Here is a 17,464-nt window from a genome sequence, read left to right as displayed (position 1 = left end):
TGGCAAGTCTGGAAGGCCCGTGCAAGCGTGAGAGACGTTGCTGAACAAGCCGAAGAGGGGGAGCGACTCGCGAAGGAGCGGGTTGACCGCGTCCCCATCGCTCGCTGTCGCTGTGCTGGCTTGCAAGGCTCTCAGAGGACCGTTTGGATGCTGTTCCGACCGCCCAGCGTGCCGGAAGTGCGCGCCACCTCACCCCTCCTCTCCTCTCCACGCCCAATCTCCTCGCGGACGACATGCTCGCTTCTCGCACTCGTAGTCGCCGTGCTGGCGCTCATTCGCACGACGAACGCACTTCCAGTCGATGCGCTCTCCGGCGACCCCATCCCGGCGAGACGAGCGCGCACCTTCCTTCCTCAAGATCCTCGATCCTCCATCGGCGACGCCTTCCTGTTCAGACGAGCGGACGCCATTCGCCGCCAAGATACTCGACCCTTCATCGGCGCACCCTTCGGTGACTTCTACATCTCGAACGACAACCTCGAATGCGAGCCCCTACGCATCTCCTTCGGCGGCGGCCCAAGGTCCGCCTTACGCTTTGAACATGGTCAAACCGCCAGTCGCGACGAACGGGTCGGTGGAAGACGTCGAGATTCTTGAGCGGATTGCGGTCGCGGGAATGCCGGGAATGACTTGGTGGAGTCTTGATGGGACGAGCCTGAAGGCGGGAGATGCGGTTGCTCTCCAGATTGTGGACGCGGCAGGTCAGGTCGGATACTCTGTGAATCGCCACGGTACGCACGTCTCTCTTCCGGGCATTAAGTACAGAGTGCTGACAAGCTTCTCCCCTCTCAGTCGCCGAAGCTCGCTTGAACGAATACTGCCAGTGCGTCTTTCGCCTCTCGCAGAAACTCGCTCAAAAAACAGCTCACTAATCAAGCCATATAACAGCTACCCCGGTGCATTGTGGCCGCCCTCGCGCTGGGACGGCAACCACTTCGTCGGCATCCTCCTCATCCTCCTCGGCATCGCTTTCTTCGCAGTAGGCGGGGTCGAGCGTCTCAAGACCTGGTGGAAGACACGGCATCTGCGGCGGTCTGTTGAGCCGACGACGAGCGATGTGCCGCTGCAGGAGCGGAGAAATGAGGGCGCGACGCATGTCCTGGGAGACGACGAGGAGCGTACTTCGCTGGAAGACGAGGACAGGCCTTTGTTGCGGGACGACGAAGCGCCGGGAGAGGCGCCGCCAGCTTACGATGAGGTAGCGAAGGAGGAGGAGGACGTAGAACGGGCGGATCTGCGGATAGACGAGCGGGAGGGTTCTAGACGAGTAGGATAGCCTCTCTTGTAACACTCGCCGGATTTCGCCAGGTCACTCAACGTGCTCCTCGCTGTACTCCATGACCTCCCTCTCGAGCATGCGCGACAATGTACAGCGGAAGACGGCGGGTGGCGAAGACCTACCCGCCTGAAAAGTACAAGTTTTGATTGACCGGGCAAACAAGCGAAGCTATAGGAAACGCAATGTGGGTAATGGATGCGAGAATCGGAGGAGTGCGAACTACAACGATGCCTGCGGGAGTGAGAGAGACCCTCCTCACGCCTTGACCTCCTCCTTGACCTTCTCGGCCGTCGCGCCCGCGCCGTCCTTCTTCTCGTCCTCGTCGTCTAGGTGGATCTCGACCTTGTGGTCGTCGCCGCCGCCCTGCTGACCCGGCACAATCCGCTCCGCATCGTCCTTGCCCGCCTCGCCGCCCGAGAAGCGCTTCAACCGCTCCGAAACGTGCTCAGCGCTCTCCTTCGGCCACTCGCCGATCGCTCCTTCCTTCTTGACGCCCGCAGCGGCGGGCGAAGGCGACGAGCCTGCGTTGGCGGGTTTGTTGAAGGTCGCGGAGTACTTGGCGCGGTTGTAAGGCGCCGGTCGGTGAGGAGGGTGGGAGAAGTGGCAGTCGGCACGGGTGCACGCAGCGCCGTAGCGGCACGGGACCTGACCTGAGTCGCTGCGCATGTCCCAGGGGTGGAGGAAGACGCAGCCGGGACGGGTGCAGGCGGAGCCGAACTTGCACGGCTTCTCGCCTGCGCCGGGGAGAGCGGCGGGAGGAGGGCCAGCGGGAGGTCGGGAAATGGGGGCGGAAGGAGCGATGGGGCCGTCGGCGGAAGAGACGGCGGAGGGAGGGTGGGTCTTCTGCGCCTTCGAGACGTGCGACTTGGGGCAGTCCTGCGGGAAGCAACAGCGTCAGTACACAGAATTAATGTGACATCGAGACGCGAAAGTAATCGCACCGGATCCTCGCACTTGAGCTGCTTCTCGCACGGCTCGCTGCTCAGAACGAGCCCACTCTCCTTCGTCGCGACGGGGCTCGGGTGCGAATACGGACACGCCGGCTTCGTGCACTCGGTCGCGTGCTTGCAAAGCGCCTCTTGCAGCGGCTTGGAGGGGAGGACGACGGGCGGAGTTGCGGGCTTGGGCGGCGGGCCACCGCGAGGTCCGCCTCGGGGTCCGCCGAAACCGCCAGGGTGGAAGGGAGGAGCGTTCGGGTTGAAAGGACCGCCGGGACCGCCCGGTCCAGGGAAACCGCCAGCCGGGTTACTCCAGACGTTCTGCATCGCCGCGAGAGCCTGAGCCTGCGCGACGGCGCTCGCTTGCGCTTGCGCCATGATGTGCGGCGGGAGACGTGCGGAGAGAGGGTGGGCGGTGAGAGCGGGGAAGGGGATGTTGGCGAGGATTGACGGGTGTGCACCGGCAAGAATGGCGTTGACCGCTTGGGTGATCTGCGGGAAAAGGGACCGTGAGCAAGCAAAACAGGCTGATGAAGGGCAGTGTGAACGCACAGCATCGAACGCAGGCTGCGGCATGCCCGTGTTGTTGACCGGCCCCATGTTCCGCCCCGGCGCAAACTGCGGGTTGTTGCCGTTGACCCGGTCGTACAAGCTCTTCCCGCCCTTCGGACCCGTCGGTGCGTCGAACCTCTGCCTCTGCTGCCTCTCGCCTCCATCGGGACCGTCAATCTCCCTCGCACCGCGCTTGACGCCCGTCACGGCTGCACCGAAGACGTTACGTCCGCCGCCAATGGGACCGGGTGGTCGCGAGGGGATGCCGTTCGCGCCTGCGCCGGAATGCGACGCGGAGCCGGACGGACCAGTCGGAATGGAAGAAGAGGGTGCGGACGAGGCGGAGGAGGGTTCGGGGTAGTGCTTCTTGACCTCGTCGAAGAGCCAGGTCACGAAGGAGGCGTCAAAATCGCCGCCAATCAGGTCGGACAGCTCGGTGGAGATTTGCTCTGTCGTTTGAGCGTGGTCAGTACGGCGACGAGAGCTGATGAAAGCAGTGTGCGCCAACTCACCAGCCGTCTTGCGGTTGCCAAGCATGACCACGCAGTACTCCCTGTGGGTACGAAGCAGCGTCAGTGACGGTTCTTGTGCCCTCACAGCCCGATCTGAGCAAACTACTCACGCCATGACAGGGTCGTCCTCCGTGCTCCACCCGAGGAAGGCGAGCTGCTTCTGGATGGCCGCCTGCGCGCGTGAATGGATCAGCAGGCGTTCTCGTGAGCTCTGGTCACCGTACGCACCTGCAAGGCCTGCCCCTGCGGGCTGCTGGGCACGATTTCGGGTGCCATCGACTCGTGAGGAAAGCGGGCGGAACGGCGATGTCACGCGAGGAGGAGCGGGCGGTTCGAGGGCGTCTGTCTGCTCTGTCTCAGCCGTGTAAGCAGTCTAGCAGCCGAGCCTGTCAAGCCAGCCGCTGTGAGAGGTGAGTGGACGAGGTCGAGGCGAGCGCCACTCCTCGAGGACGAGGTCAGCCAGCTACAACGCTTGCTCGTACTGCTCTATTGCGACGATAGGATGTACGCTGGGACCCTAAGCTCTCCCACTGACCCGCTCGCTGACCTTGCTCGCTTGCGCTGCCTCTCTCGCTCTGCTCGCTTCCACAGGGCACTCATCGAGGTCATCGCGAACGACCGTCTTGGGAACAAGGGTGCGTCGCAGCCAGTCAGTGTGTACGGACGCCGCTGATCCCTTCGTCATCCTGGCAGTCCGCGTCAAGTGCGAGTGAGTCGCTAGAACTCGCTCCAGCTGCTCCCGAGACGTTCTGTTCGCGCGAAGAGATGCTCACTGGCATTGTTCTCGCTATCACAGCTCTGACGACACTGTCGGCGACCTGAAGAAGCTCATTGCGGCGCAGACGGGAACCAAGGCGTGAGTCGAGATCCTCCTCCAGCCCGCTTCAAACTGAAGTCAACTGGACAACATGTACTGACGCAGTCTTGCCGCTCTCACAGGGAGAAGATTGTCTTGAAGAAGTGGTACGTCGCCTGTGATGTCCGCAGAGCTGGGTTTATACACCTGAACTGCGTACGAGCGATTCTGACCTCGTCCTCGCTTGCTTGCCCGCTTGCCCGCCCCGCAGGTACACCATCTACAAGGACCAGTGCGTCTCAGCGTCTCTTCCATGTAAAGGTCTTGCCTGACCCATTCTCGTCGCTCGCAGCATCACTCTTCGAGACTACGAGGTCGGTCTCTACGCTCCTTCGCTGGACTCCCTAAGCCCGGCTCCGCGGCTACCTGTACTCACCTGCTCTTCTTCTTGCAGATCAACGACGGCATGTCGCTCGAGATGCAGTAAGGACGGAGCGAGAGGGAGAATTGGGCGGCTTCCTAGGTTTCGAGTCTCGTATACGCAATCGCAGTGTCTCTCGTGTTGTTCTACGCCATGCTGAGACCGCAAAGAGTGCGCTGCTGTCCCTAGAACGCTTCCCAAGCGAGCTTTGTGAACCACTCCCTTCCACTCCGCCATCCCACTCCTTCACCCTCGACAACTCGCGCACAACATGGCAAGCTCGCTTTGCTGCCCGTCTGGTGCTCTCCGGCTGACCTGATCGCGCCATACAGCTGCCTCTAGCACTCCTCCACGCCGCCCAGGCGAAACCGATGGTCCGTTGCTCCTCATCGCACAACCCCGCCTGTCCGCCTCGCTCACAGCTGACGAGCCCGCTGGATGCGCGCAGCTGGTGGAATTGAAGAATGGGGAGACTTTCAACGGTCACTTGGTCGCGTGCGACAACTTCATGAACGTCACGCTCAAGGAGGTGTACCAGACGAGTGCGGTGCGTTCGCTCTCACTGCTCGTTCGACCGCGCGCGTCTCGTAATTGCACGTGCTGATTGCTCGTGTATGCGATGTACAGGACGGCGAGCGGTTCTGGAAGCTGCCGGAGGCGTACATCAGGGGTAACAACGTGAGTTCGCTCTCTCTTGCTCGCCAAGGGGAAGATGATTGCTGTTCGAAAGGCGCAGTAGTTGACGAACAGCGTGCTTGTTTTCTTTGACGAGCAGATCAAGTACATCCGGGTGGCAGAGAACGTCCGTCCCGTCTGCCTTCCCCTCTTCATGCCTCCCAGCTGACCGTTGTCTCCTCATTCCGCCTGGAACAGCTCGTGGACCAAGTCAAGGAGCAAGAAGAGGAGCAGCGACGGCGCGGAAACTCGGGACGAGGCGGGCCTGGTGGTGGACGAGGAGGAGGAATGGGTCGGGGAGGCGGAATGGGCGGACGAGGTGGTAAGTTCCGGCTTTTCCCCCACGGCGAAGGGGGTCCTAGAACGGTCTTTAGGACTTCCATGCGCTCGAGGCACAGGAAGAGCTAGGGATTCCGCTGACACTCTCGTTCGCAGGTCGCGGCGGCGCACCAGGACGAGGCGGACGCGGCGGAGCACCAGGTCGCGGTGGCATGCGCGGCGGTGCAAAGGTCGGCGGACCTTAGCGAAGCATCCGTTTGTCGTAAAGTCGCTTTACCTTCTCCCGCTTTTCCACCGCAACGCAGCGCGGGTGTACTGTATACCCAGCAGAGGGATGCGGACGGACTGCTGCGTTACGGATGCCGAGTGATGCGAGTCTACGTACTAATGCTGCGAGTTCAGCTGCCTCTACACCCTCTCGACTACCTCCCCATTTTCCAGCCGCAGCAACCTCCCAACACTCTTCGGCACCTCCTCCTCGAAGTGCGTGATAAGCACGACACTCTGCCGCTCATCCAACTCCTCGTCGATGAACCGCTGCACCTTCTCGATCGTCGCCTTGTCCATCCCCGAGAACGGCTCGTCGAGGACCAAGAGAGGGGGTTGCTTGACAAGCGCGCGCAGGAGGAGAATCAGGGATTGTTCGCCTGGGGAGAGGGAGGCGAAGGGTCGATCGAGGAAGGAGGGCGTGAGAAGCGGGTGGGAGATGCGCGAGAGGAGGGAGGAGATGGCGGCGGCTTGGTCGGGCGTCGCTTTGCGGTAGGAGTAGACCGACTCGAAGCCGGTCACGATGGCCTGTGACGAGATGGAGCCTAACTTAGCACCGGCCCATCACCCTGCAGGAGAAGAAGCAGGCGACGTACGTCGTAGGCGGAAAGCGCTTCTGGGCCGTACCGCCGAGGAAAGGCGTTGAAGATCTCGGGCGAGACGTGGCCGATGTTAGCTTGCACTGCAAAGTCAAGAGTTGTCAGTTGGATGCGGGTTTGCAGCACGCTTGCAGAAACGTACGGGTCGCGGTAGCCTGTCGTAGTCGGGGCTTGCCGAACAGCTCGATGTCTTCGGTGAAGGAGCGAGGGTGGTCACCCAGCAACAGCGCAAGGAGCGTGCTCTTGCCGGACCCTAGCAAGATGAACGTCAGCTCCTCCGCTCGAATGTATCGAGAGGAAGCGGCAACTCACCGTTGTGACCCGCCAGAACCCACCGCTCGCCTTCTCTGATCGTCCAGTTGACGTCCTTCAGCACTTTTCGGTCCTCCTGGCCTTCCGCTGGCCGACCATACGAGATGTTCACGCCCGTCAGCTGTACAATCGTCTTCCGCCCTTCGACCTCTTCATCCTTCTTCGCGGCAGCAGCCTGCCTCTCCTCCTTTCTCCACTTCGACGCAGCGCGCTCCGCCTCTCCAGCAGCAAGCAACTCTCTCGCCTCCTTCGTCGCGAGGATCTCGTCTTTCCGTCCGAGCCGTAGAGGTGTTTCGGGCGAGGCATCGGCGAGGGCGATGTGTGTCACAAAGGGTGGGAGGACGTCTTGTGGTCGGAGGACGAGGAGGACGCGAGGGGAGCGGGCGGCGTGAAGGGAGGAAAGGAGGGAAGAGAGCAGTTCGCGGGACGAAGCGTCGAGACCGGCTATGGACGCACGAGCTGTTAGAACCCAAACTTCGTTAAGCTTGAAGCGGCACAAACACGTACTGAAAGGTTCCTCGAGGATGAGCAGCTCTGGCTTGGCGAGGAGAGCCCTGAGGATCCTCGCCCGCCGAGTCTGACCGTTGCTGAGCGTGATGAGCGGGAGGTCGAGCAGAGTCGTCATCTGCAGGTCCTTCGCCTTCTCCGCGACGACCTCGTCGCTCGCGCCTGTTGAGTCCTTCAGGTGTTGCCGGACCGTCAACTTGTCCTCGTCCCGGATCGAGTAGTACCGCGCCGTGTAGTCGTCGAACGCTCCGCTTCGCCCCAGCCGAGTCTTGAAGCTGACGAATTGCAGCAGATCTTCGACTGTCCGCTCCCGAGGACCGCCTTCTTCTGCTGGCCGGTCGACGGGAGGAAGCGTTGCGAGGATTGGATGAGAGGCGGACGAGATAGGATGGAAACGCGCTTGATGCTGTATGGTAGCCAGGAGTGCTGCTCGTGTCGGAGAAGACGAGGATGGCGCGAGGATGGCCCAGCAGTCCTCGTCATGGATCGTCAGGTCGAGGTCGTTGAAGAGGGCTTGCGACGGGTCATTCGAGGGTACGCCGAAGGGAAAGACGGCGGCGCGCTGGGCCTGAAAGACGGGCGGGGCATGGAGAACGGGGCGGCTTGACGTGAAGGAGCGCGAAGCTGGAAATCGAGGGGCGGGAGCGAGAGTCCGGAGGAAAGGGAAGGCGCTACGCCAAAACATGGCGGATTGAGGCGGTTCTGCGCAGTTCAGTCAGCATCTGTGTGACCTCGTAGCCGGTACAGCGCTATCGGCGCGCACCTAACGGCCGTCTTCAATCTGCGAGTCCTTCGAGCGATGAGAATGACGGAACGGAGCGAGAGGAAGAACGGGAGCTGCCGACGCTGCGTGGTCGGCTCTATAGCAATCCAATCAGTCTATGCGAGCCTGGTCGTACCCTTCTAGCGGTCCAGCGAGGTTGTGTGAGCGGAAGAGGTCGACGCGTTCTCTCGCGCGAGTTGTCCGAAGAGGTCTCCTCTCGCCTCGACATTCGACTCGCTTGCTACCGCCGCTGGAAAGGACTGTGGACTCGCTGGACTGCTGCTAGACGATACACGGGCGACCGACCCGCACCCACGCTCGTTTCACCGCGCCCCATCGACCTACAAAGGCCGCTCGCGCCCCTCCCTCCTTCTCGCCCTCCTGGTCGACCAGTCTGTCCGCCTGAGCCACACAGCGACACTCGAAAATGCCGCGAACACGGTCGACCAAGCCTGCGAGCGGGTCGTCGCGACTAGGCCGACTCGCAAAGTCGCTCGCCTCACTCTACCTCCTCGCAGCCGTCGTCTACACCGCCTTTCAGCTCGTACTCGCGCCGACCGTCTCGTACCTGTCGGGAGGTGCGATACTGGGCCATGGCGGCGACCGAGAGGCGGCGTTCGGGACTGCAGACCCGAATGCGCTCCAGCTTCTCGCAGCAGGGTCCGCGTTGGCGCCCTCACAGGCCAAGGGAGCGCCTGCCACGATGACCAAGCTGAAGCACGCAGCCTTGGAAACGGCAGCCGTCAAGGCGGCCGACATTCGCAACGAGGATTCCTCGGATCCGGTGTGGGCTGCGGCAGAGGCGGCGGCGAAGAAGGGCAAGAAGAAGGCGAGCACGACGTACCGGCGACCCGCAGTCATTCTCGACAGCAAGGAGCTCGTTGAGAAACGGTTACACGGATTCGCCGACGTCGACTGGGACAAGGACCACATGGTCTGGCATCACCCGACGGCGGAGGCGGCGCACTCGGGGCCTCGAGCGGATGAGGCGGCGCTTGCGGCGTATGGCGATGCTCCTGCAGACGGGAAGACGATCAGCGAGGACGAGTTCTTGAGCCTGTCGTTCGGGTCGAGCCTCCAGCCGAGCAAGGTTATCCCCTATTACTACCGCGCCTCCGACCCAGACCGGATAGACTTCAACAAGGAGGACATCACCATCACGACGCTCGTCACAAGCAACCGCTTTGCCGTCTTTGAGCGCCTCGTCGAGCGGTATCGAGGTGCGTTCGCTTCTCCATCCTCGCGCTTCTCCGTACCGTGCTGAGTGATTTACCTTGCAGGCCCGATCTCCGCCACCGTCCACTTGACCGAAGGCAAGGCGCACTCGGAAATGCTCCGTGCGCTCGAAACGATGTACACCTCGTCGCCGCTCATGAAGCAATACGTCGACATCCACCTCGTCTACGACCCCTTCGAGCGGCAGTTCAACATGTGGCGGAATGTCGCAAAGTTCTTCGCCAGGACTGAGGTGCGTGGCGGGAGATGACTTCACTCTCGGCATCCGTTCGCAAGCGGAGTCCAGCTGATAGACGGACACCACAGTATGTCATGATGCTCGACGTCGATTTCTGGCTCTGCACCGACTTCCGCTCGCGCATGCTCGAGTCGCCCGAGATTATGCAGCGGCTCAAGGGCGGAATGGCGGCTTTCGTCGTTCCCGCCTTCGAGTTCCACAAGCAGGCCGACGGCGTTGACCCGAACACCTTCCCGTCGACCAAGGAGGTGCGTTGCGTTCTTGAAGACGTCACTGGGGCCTGCTGGAGGACATGGCTAATCTCTCCTCGTCTCGGATCCCGCGCAGGGCCTCTTGCAACTCGTCAACGATGACAAGATCGGCATGTTCCACAAGAGCTGGGCGCCGGGACACGGCTCGACGAACTACACGCGCTACTACGCCGCCAAGCCGGGCGAGGTGTACCGCGTGCAGGGTTACACGCACTCGTACGAGCCTTACGTGATCTTCAAGAAGGAGGGGACGCCTTGGTGAGTGCAAGAGCGAGGCATGCGCTTTGGCGACGCGTTAACGAGACGAACACGCAGGTGCGACGAGCGCTTCATCGGCTACGGCGGCAACAAGGCGGCGTGCCTCTTCGAGCTGTACCTCTCGGGAGTCTCGTTCTACGTCCTCCCCGACGACTTCCTCATCCACCAGTCGCACGCGTACGCCGAGAAGGCGCGCAAGCACGAGCGCAAGTACAATCGCAAGCTCTACACCGACTTCCGCGAGGAGCTCTGCTTCCGGTACCTCAACCTGTTCCTCGACCAGATCGAGAGCCCGCGGGCCAAGGTGAGCCTTTGCAGTATCATATCGTTCTTTCGAGATGACTTACACGCTTGTCACTGTCCAGAACCTCGCGCTCGAATGCAAGAAGATCAAGGGTTTCGCGAGTACCGCAGCCCGGTACATTGCCGCCGCAGGCGGTCCTTCCGCTTCGAAGGTCAAGGCGAAGGTCAAGCGAACGACATAGTCGACGCAGCGCACTCGATTCCTTTCGACCATTCTCCGCCCTCTCTCGTCGCAGCCGGTTCTTCGACGCGTCCTCAGCTATCTCGTCCTTCTTGCGCGCCGGTCCGCCTTCTCTATATCTTCCGACCACGCAGTACGACCCAGCATCCGCCGCAGACACTCTTGTCCCAATTAGCTTTACCTTCGTCCCTTTTCGCATCGCGTCCTCACCTTCACACACGACTACCCTCGTTTGGCACTTCGTCCTTTCCTCCGGCTCGCCACGCATCGATACCCTCGTTCCCTCTTGCACCCTCGTCGGCAGGCGTCGACGCTCAGCGTCGTTTGCCGCGACCCAACTCGCCGTCCGTCCTTCCTCGTTTCTCGACCCCGCCCCTGTCCCCCTCGTCCTCCGTACTCCTTCAAGGCTTCCTGCCAATGCATCCATACCCCCCGGCACACGCCCGAAGCCAGCTTGCGCTGCTTTGCTGTCGAAGTCGTCGTTGGCCTCGACCGCCGCAGTTGTCGTGGGCTGACTTGCTTCATCACCCTCGCTGGCGAGCTGCTCGACTGCTTACGGCGCTCAAGGGCTCGTTTGCTTAGCTTTGAATCCTCGGACACCCCCAGCACACCGCCAAACCCGCTCGCACTCGCCGTCTACCGGCCCCCCCGCTTCCCGCATCTCTCTCGACAGAACGGACGACTACGCGCCATCAGCAGCCTTTCCAGGTGATCGGGCTGCAGTCCGGACTCGGTACGGCGCACAGGCAAGCTCAGGACGACCGGCGGGACTCCCGCTTCCCTGCGCATCGAACGAGCTTCGCCTCATCGCCTTCCACTTTCGCTCGCCGTCCTCCTCCCTTCCTCCGGCTTTCGAGACAACCTGCAACCGCGAAGGCTCCTCTCTAGTGCGCCCAAAGCCGCCAACAATACTACGGGATGGGCTGCGGTTCGTCGTCGCTCAAACACACAGGCGAGGCGGGCGAAGGGCGGGAAGCCAGGACAGAGAAGGACAAGTCGAGCGCGATCGACAAGCAGATTGACGAGGATGCGAAGAAGCTGCGGAGAGAGTGCAAGATCCTCTTGCTCGGTGCGTTGCGGTCGAGCCTAGCAGCTGACAGGGTGGCTGACTTGGGTTTGGACGGCTGCACATGCAGGGTCGGGAGAGTCGGGCAAGTCGACCATCGTCAAGCAGATGAAGATTATCCACCAGAACGGCTACTCGCGGGACGAGATCATGCTCTTCCGGTTGACGATTCACAAGAGTGCGTTCCGAGTCCTGCTTCGGCTTTTCGTCCTGTGCGTGTCAGCTAACCCGCTTGGGTGGTAGACATCCTGGACTCGGCGCAAGGGCTGGTGTTGGCGATGCGGCGGTTCAAGCTGGAACCTGTCGAGGAGATCAACCAGGTGCGTCCTGTTCCCCGTCCTTCCGCTGATCGCGCTGCTCCGGCCCCCAGTTGGCAGTTCTGAGCGAATGGGCAGTGCGAGCATCGACTGACTACCGCTGTTTCCCTTGCAGGCCTACGCGGACAAAATCATGGAACATCAGCTCGACTGCGACACCTACTCTGCCTCCCCTCTCGCCTCTTCCCCTCGTCCGTCAATAGACCGTCGATCGGATGGCGGCCTCAGCCCAGAGATCGTCCAAGCCATCGACAGCTTGTGGCACGACCCCATCATCCCCAGCGTGCTCGACCGGCAAAGTCAGTTCTACCTGATGGACTCGGCTCCTTAGTGCGTTGCACGCTCCCAGCTTTCGAGGCGAGCCGTCAGCTCACGATGCGCCGCCTACCACAGTTTCTTTGACGAGATCAAGCGGATAGGAGCGTGCGACTACGTCCCCAGCGAAGCCGACGTTCTGCATGCCCGAACAAAAACGACGGGCATCAGCGAGACCAAGTTCCGCGCGGGCCAGCTCAGCATCCACATGTTCGACGTCGGCGGGCAGCGGTCTGAACGGAAGAAGTGGATCCACTGCTTCGAGGCCGTCACGTCCATCATCTTCTGCGTCGCGCTGTCCGAGTACGACCAGGTTCTGCTCGAGGAGAACTCGCAGAACCGGATGAACGAGTCGCTCGTATTGTTTGAGAGCGTCGTCAACTCGCGGTGGTTTGTCGTGAGTCCGCGTTCGCTTTCCTCCGCCTCGGATCGCTCGCTGACGATCTCTCCTGCTGGCAGCGAACATCCATCATCCTCTTCCTGAACAAGATCGACATTTTCCGTGCGTATGACAATCTCGGCCCCGCTCGACAAACAAATCGCTCACTGTCTCTCTCACTTTCGCAGGCGTCAAGGTCACGAAGGTTCCCCTCTCGCTCTACTACCCCGACTTTACCGGTGGTACCGACGTCAACAAGGCGGCGAAATACATCCTGTGGCGGTTCACGCAGCTCAACCGCGCGCGGTTGAGCATCTATCCACATTTGACGCAGGCGACCGATACGAACAATGTGCGTCTCTCCGCCTCCTCGCATCTGCGACTCGCGTTGCTGACGCTTTGAGCTCTCTCAGATCCGTCTCGTCTTCGCCGCCGTCAAGGAGACGCTGCTGCAGAACGCCCTCCGTGACTCGGGCATCTTGTAAATGCGCTCTCTTCAGCGGGACCCGCACCTCGCTGCCTCCCGACCCGCCCTCTTTTCGACTGTATCCCGCATGTGTAACCTCCCATCACGACATCACCGCCATACCCTTACGTTACCATTCATTGCCGTCTTTCGAAGCTGGAACAGCCCGTTGTAGGAGTGGTCGTCTCGTCGAGCGTAATGCACGGTTGCCAGAAGTTTGACTTACTCGCTATCGAGAGATCTCTCGTCTAGCAAGCCCCTTCCAACGAGCTTATACACGCTCCTCCTCGCCTCCTCCTCTTCGCCTCCTGCTCCTTCTGCTCTCCTCACCTCGGCTCGCTACTCCCTTGCTCCTGCTCAGGCAGGTTGCTGCTTCACGAAGCGACCAGCAAAGTCCTTCACGACCGTCCAGCGTCTCCAGCCCACCGACTCGTCCCTCGGCTCCACCTCCCACTCCCATACAACACACGAGTTCCCTTCGCCTCGACAGACGAGGGCGACACACGCCGACCCAGTCAAACACCGTCTCTAAGCAGTCGGCAGCTTCACGGACCCCAGCGCGAGGCGGTTCGAGCAGGGGGGACGATGAACAACACCATTAACGGCTTCGCGACGGGCGGTCTTCAGGCGATGCAGGGCTTGCAGGGGTACCCAGGGCAGGGTATGGCGGGACCCGGGACGCCTCTCCAGGCTCAGCAACGCCTCGACGCCTCGTCCACCTCCTCAACTCCTTTCGCCTTTCCCGGCGCGCCAGGCGGCGCGCCAGTCGCCTTTCCGCCTCAGCCAGTGCTGCAGCCGTCCTCTGCGATGACGCCGACTCAGCAGGCGTTGCTCTTGCGGAGTCAGCAGACCGCGAGGTCGGCGCCTGGTGCACCACCTCTGGCTAGTTCGAGCAACGCTGCACCACAACCAACGCCGCCGGTCGCTGCGCCAGAGATCCCGCACGACGGAGGTCCGCCCTTCAGGGTCGCCCCTCACCGCGCCTTCACCCGCGTCCGCGAGACTGATCCCGGCGAACCCTTTCCCAACATCGCTTCCGACGACCAGCGACGCGCGAAGAAGTGGATCGAGCGGGACGCTGTGTATGAGGACGAGCTTGTGGCGGCGAAACATGGTTTCAGGCGCGACATGGGCGCGTTCATGGAGGAGGTTGTGAGGGAGCAGGACTGGCTCGGGCCGGTTATGGACCCGCAGATGTCGCGCGGCCAGTTCCGCTTGCGGTTCGGCGAGGACAAGGTCAAGGAAGAGGCGAACGGGAAACGCGGTCAGCTGCGACGGCCAATCCCTCTGTCAGTCTCGCTTTCGAGGTGAGGAGAAAACCAGCCGCTCAACTCGCTTCGTCGCAGATCCAAACCGTACCTGCGGTCAGTCGCGACAACGCCGGAGGTTCTGATACCTATCCGTCTTGAGCTCGAATCCGACATGTACAAGCTTCGCGACACATTCACCTGGAATCTTCGAGGTGCGCATGCGCTCGCTCACCTGTGACCGACTCTCGCTGATTTACCCTGAGCCACGCAGAGCCGACTATCACGCCCGAGATCTTCGCCTCCCACCTCTGCGCCGACCTCCGCCTTCCCACCAACCCCTTCTTCAACGACATCGTCGCGACCGTCAAGAGGCAGCTTGCGGACGCGCAGCTGAGCGCAACGTACGAGGGACATCTCGGCGCGTCCTTCGAGAACGTGCGGGAGGAGAACAGAGTCTGGTTCGAAAAGCGGTTGAGCAAGAGGAGGCGGATTGAGAAGGCCACGGAGGAGGAGGAGGAGGAGGAGGAAGAGGCGCCCATGCTGGCTACGGAGCTACAAATGAACGGATCGGCACCGACGGACGAGATGCGTGTGGTGATCAAGGTGCGTTCAGCCGCTCTCCCTCTCTCGCCCTCCACATCCTCACCCTTCTTTCTCCGGCAGCTTGACATCACGCTCGATTCGATCCAGCTCGTCGACAAGTTCGAGTGGGACATTAGCAATCCTCACAACTCGCCGGAAGCGTTCGCGGAGGCGTTCACGGCCGAACTCGGCTTGACTGGCGAGTTTCGGTAAGTCACGCCCGTCCACAGCTCGCATTCCCCAGCTGACCGCCTCGCACAGCACGGCAATCGCGCACTCTATCCGAGAGCAAGTCGAATTCTACACCAAGTCGCTTTGCATTCTCGGCTGGTCGAAAGGCCTCGTCATCGGCGATGAAGACCTGCGGCGCGACTTCCTGCCTTCGGTGTCCGATCCGTTCCGCACCGACACAGCCGACGACTACACGCCTCTACTGAACCAGCTCCAAGCTGAGGAGGTCGAACGGCACGATCGCGAGCACGAGCGTGAGATCCGGCGGAAACGTCGCCAGACCAAGGGTCGCGGCGTCACCTTGCCCGACCGCGAACCCGTCCACACGCATCGCACGCTCGTCCCTCGTCCGCTACCCGGTCAAGTCGCGCCGCAGTACGACGACCGCGGCAACAAGATCTTCCCGCAACCCGAGCTCTCCCTCCCGTACCCCCTTGTCGCCAAAGCGTACCCGCCGAAGCCCGTCAACGTCGAGACGAGCACGGCGTCGCCTCTTAAGATGCTGCCGACGAAGGATAAGGCGGCGGGAGTAGGAGGTCTCGCAGCGACTGCTGCCGCGAACCGGTTCAAGAAGGGTCAGGCTGGCGATGGCACCGAGTCTCCGGCGAAGAAGAAGCGGCTGCCAGGAAGAGTCGACCCAGAAGCCCTCGGCTTGCACGAGCACATCATTGAGGGAAAGTGGTACTGCGCAAACTGGTGCGTTCCCTTCACGGCGCTTTCAAGAGTCTCGGTCGCTCATTCCGCTTCCCGGTCTCTCTATAGCGGCGTACCGGCGAGCATCGCAGTTGGCCGTCGCAAAGGGCCGACCGGCAAGGACAGCTTGTGCGGGACCTGCGGTGCGTGCTGTCGTTCTCATGCTTCAGGTGCGCGAGTGCTCACATTCTCTCGCTCGCAGGCAAGTATTTCCATCGCCACAAGCGCCAACGACCCTGCGTATACACCCGCGACCCTGAGACGCATATGCGGTACAAGGCGGAAGAGGATGCGAAGAACCCGAAACCGAAGCGAGGCAAGGCGTCGCACGCCGCCGCTTCCGCACACGACCTGCTCGACCCCCTTGGGTCAGCTCGTACAAGCGGGCGAGCGACACCGGTCTCGCAAGCCTTGTCGCCTGTATCGTCGGCTCACGACGAGGATGACTCGGACGAGGAAGAGTCTGTCGTCTCACGCCCTGGCAGACGCAGGCGGCCGGCTCACTATGGCTCGCCAGACACGCCGTTTGTCCACTTCGACACGGACAATTCGGACGAAGACTCGGTCGAAGCAGCGTCCCCTCCGGCGACCAGGCTTCGCCGCGACTTGTCAGCCGCCGCCAGCCCGCCACCTTCGTCTCGCGCAACGCCGTCAGCTCCTCCGAGGGCGCATGCGGTGCCGCCTGCTGTCCCCCAGGCTCCGCCTCCTGTGAGTTGGCTCAACTCGTGGGACTCGTCTGGGCGGATTTCCGACTCTGCCTGTCCCGATGCGCCCGGCTCGCGCAGACTCGTTGGCTCGCTCTTTTGACTGACGGGCTCTTGGATGGTGCAGCAGCCTCCCGAGTGGCTCAACAAGGCGGCGGCAGACTTGCGAGCCCGACAGGTGGACGACCGATTCGACATCATCCCGCGTCCACGGCCTGCGGACCCTTCGGTCCAAGACTGGCGGATACGCTGCCTCGACTGCCCTGGCAAGGTGTGTCAGTTTGTCGCGTCACGGTGACAACGAGCGGAACTCATGTTCGCCCTCTCTTGCGCAGCTCTACACCCTTGGGCCAGGCGAGACGCTCGACGGCTTCACCGTCCACTTCAAGAATCGCAATCACCGCGCAAATGTAGAAGCACGCCTTGCGCGCGAGCGACAGCCATGAAACCGCGACCCGCGACACCAGATCTCGAAATTCAGGTTCGCTCGCTCTGCTCGCTTCCGCTCCCGCTTCCTGGCTTGTTCGTTCTTGGCGGATCGACACAGCTCGCCTTCTATCGCTGTTCGCCGAGCTCGACTGGATTTCCGACAACCAGCCTCGCCTGCTTCCTACGATTGGAGACGATTCGATGCTCGCTTCCCCGAAGGATCTCTTTCCCGCGGATGAAGCTGGCGATATCGTACCTCACAGGTGACTGACCTCTGCGGCGACGTCGTGACGAGCTGGCGGCGCCGGTCGGCCGGGAGGTGGTTTGGGCGACGAGCAGGAGGAGGAAAGGCGTACGCCGGATCAGCTGCCGCACCCGAGGAGCGCGATCTGATCGGTTTCTTGTGTCGGACGACTGCGGGCAGACCATGTTTCGATGACGGTGGTTCGTGGAATCACTGAGGCCAGGAGGACGGTCTTCCGCTGGTCAAGAGGACAGCCCGACTGGGCCAAACAAGGTCGTCGATCCTTTCTCCTCTCGCGTGCGTACCTTGAGTCGAGGTCCACGATGAATGCCTACTCGCTCGTCTACGCATCGTTCGCCCACTGATGCAGATAGCAGATGCAGAGGCCAGACCGCTCTCGTTTGAGGTTGACGGATTCTCG

The 17,464-nt window shown here is 61.9% G+C and overlaps 8 protein-coding genes across 8 annotated transcripts; 6 read left to right on the top strand and 2 right to left on the bottom strand.

Annotated features, from left to right (window-relative positions):
• Positions 1-301: 301 nt before the first annotated feature.
• RHTO_02601 (uncharacterized protein) lies at positions 302-1,276 on the top strand (the record flags this gene model as incomplete). The annotated part of the gene is made up of 3 exons (XM_016416275.1): positions 302-731; positions 793-823; positions 889-1,276. 3 exons carry the CDS (start codon positions 302-304, stop codon positions 1,274-1,276), a joined length of 849 nt encoding a protein of 282 aa, XP_016271772.1.
• Positions 1,277-1,534: 258 nt separating this feature from the next.
• Positions 1,535-3,557, bottom strand: RHTO_02600 (nuclear polyadenylated RNA-binding protein Nab2; the record flags this gene model as incomplete). The annotated part of the gene is made up of 6 exons (XM_016416274.1): positions 1,535-2,155; positions 2,221-2,709; positions 2,770-3,218; positions 3,282-3,322; positions 3,392-3,453; positions 3,510-3,557. 6 exons carry the CDS (start codon positions 3,555-3,557, stop codon positions 1,535-1,537), a joined length of 1,710 nt encoding a protein of 569 aa, XP_016271771.1.
• Positions 3,558-3,783: 226 nt separating this feature from the next.
• RHTO_02599 (ubiquitin-like protein 5) lies at positions 3,784-4,564 on the top strand (the record flags this gene model as incomplete). Its single annotated transcript, XM_016416273.1, has 8 exons — positions 3,784-3,785; positions 3,873-3,916; positions 3,975-3,990; positions 4,078-4,137; positions 4,221-4,244; positions 4,349-4,369; positions 4,430-4,451; positions 4,532-4,564. Coding segments are annotated over 8 exons (222 nt in total).
• Positions 4,565-4,769: 205 nt separating this feature from the next.
• Positions 4,770-5,697, top strand: RHTO_02598 (U6 snRNA-associated Sm-like protein LSm4; the record flags this gene model as incomplete). Its single annotated transcript, XM_016416272.1, has 7 exons — positions 4,770-4,772; positions 4,831-4,872; positions 4,947-5,045; positions 5,126-5,176; positions 5,274-5,300; positions 5,372-5,495; positions 5,609-5,697. The coding sequence occupies 7 exons, from the start codon at positions 4,770-4,772 to the stop codon at positions 5,695-5,697; spliced, it is 435 nt and encodes a 144-aa protein (XP_016271769.1).
• Positions 5,698-5,860: 163 nt separating this feature from the next.
• On the bottom strand, positions 5,861-7,822 carry RHTO_02597 (ABC transporter; the record flags this gene model as incomplete). The annotated part of the gene is made up of 5 exons (XM_016416271.1): positions 5,861-6,247; positions 6,316-6,401; positions 6,461-6,571; positions 6,631-7,074; positions 7,138-7,822. The coding sequence occupies 5 exons, from the start codon at positions 7,820-7,822 to the stop codon at positions 5,861-5,863; spliced, it is 1,713 nt and encodes a 570-aa protein (XP_016271768.1).
• Positions 7,823-8,327: 505 nt separating this feature from the next.
• On the top strand, positions 8,328-10,368 carry RHTO_02596 (beta-1,3-N-acetylglucosaminyltransferase, glycosyltransferase family 49 protein; the record flags this gene model as incomplete). Its single annotated transcript, XM_016416270.1, has 6 exons — positions 8,328-9,120; positions 9,181-9,368; positions 9,443-9,622; positions 9,702-9,883; positions 9,941-10,187; positions 10,249-10,368. The coding sequence occupies 6 exons, from the start codon at positions 8,328-8,330 to the stop codon at positions 10,366-10,368; spliced, it is 1,710 nt and encodes a 569-aa protein (XP_016271767.1).
• A 917-nt stretch (positions 10,369-11,285) lies between these two features.
• On the top strand, positions 11,286-12,929 carry RHTO_02595 (G protein alpha subunit; the record flags this gene model as incomplete). The annotated part of the gene is made up of 8 exons (XM_016416269.1): positions 11,286-11,436; positions 11,504-11,611; positions 11,677-11,753; positions 11,866-12,080; positions 12,144-12,462; positions 12,525-12,567; positions 12,633-12,796; positions 12,858-12,929. The coding sequence occupies 8 exons, from the start codon at positions 11,286-11,288 to the stop codon at positions 12,927-12,929; spliced, it is 1,149 nt and encodes a 382-aa protein (XP_016271766.1).
• A 566-nt stretch (positions 12,930-13,495) lies between these two features.
• RHTO_02594 (SWI/SNF-related matrix-associated actin-dependent regulator of chromatin subfamily B member 1) lies at positions 13,496-16,816 on the top strand (the record flags this gene model as incomplete). The annotated part of the gene is made up of 9 exons (XM_016416268.1): positions 13,496-14,199; positions 14,257-14,372; positions 14,432-14,763; positions 14,824-14,951; positions 15,004-15,669; positions 15,736-15,809; positions 15,869-16,374; positions 16,501-16,641; positions 16,706-16,816. The coding sequence occupies 9 exons, from the start codon at positions 13,496-13,498 to the stop codon at positions 16,814-16,816; spliced, it is 2,778 nt and encodes a 925-aa protein (XP_016271765.1).
• Between the last annotated feature and the right edge of the window lie 648 nt (positions 16,817-17,464).

This window comes from Rhodotorula toruloides (assembly GCF_000320785.1).
Source record: "Rhodotorula toruloides NP11 unplaced genomic scaffold Scaffold19, whole genome shotgun sequence".
NCBI lineage: Eukaryota > Fungi > Basidiomycota > Microbotryomycetes > Sporidiobolales > Sporidiobolaceae > Rhodotorula > Rhodotorula toruloides.
The sequence above is the reverse complement of the archived record's forward strand: the minus strand, read 5'-3'. Positions and strand labels throughout refer to the sequence as shown.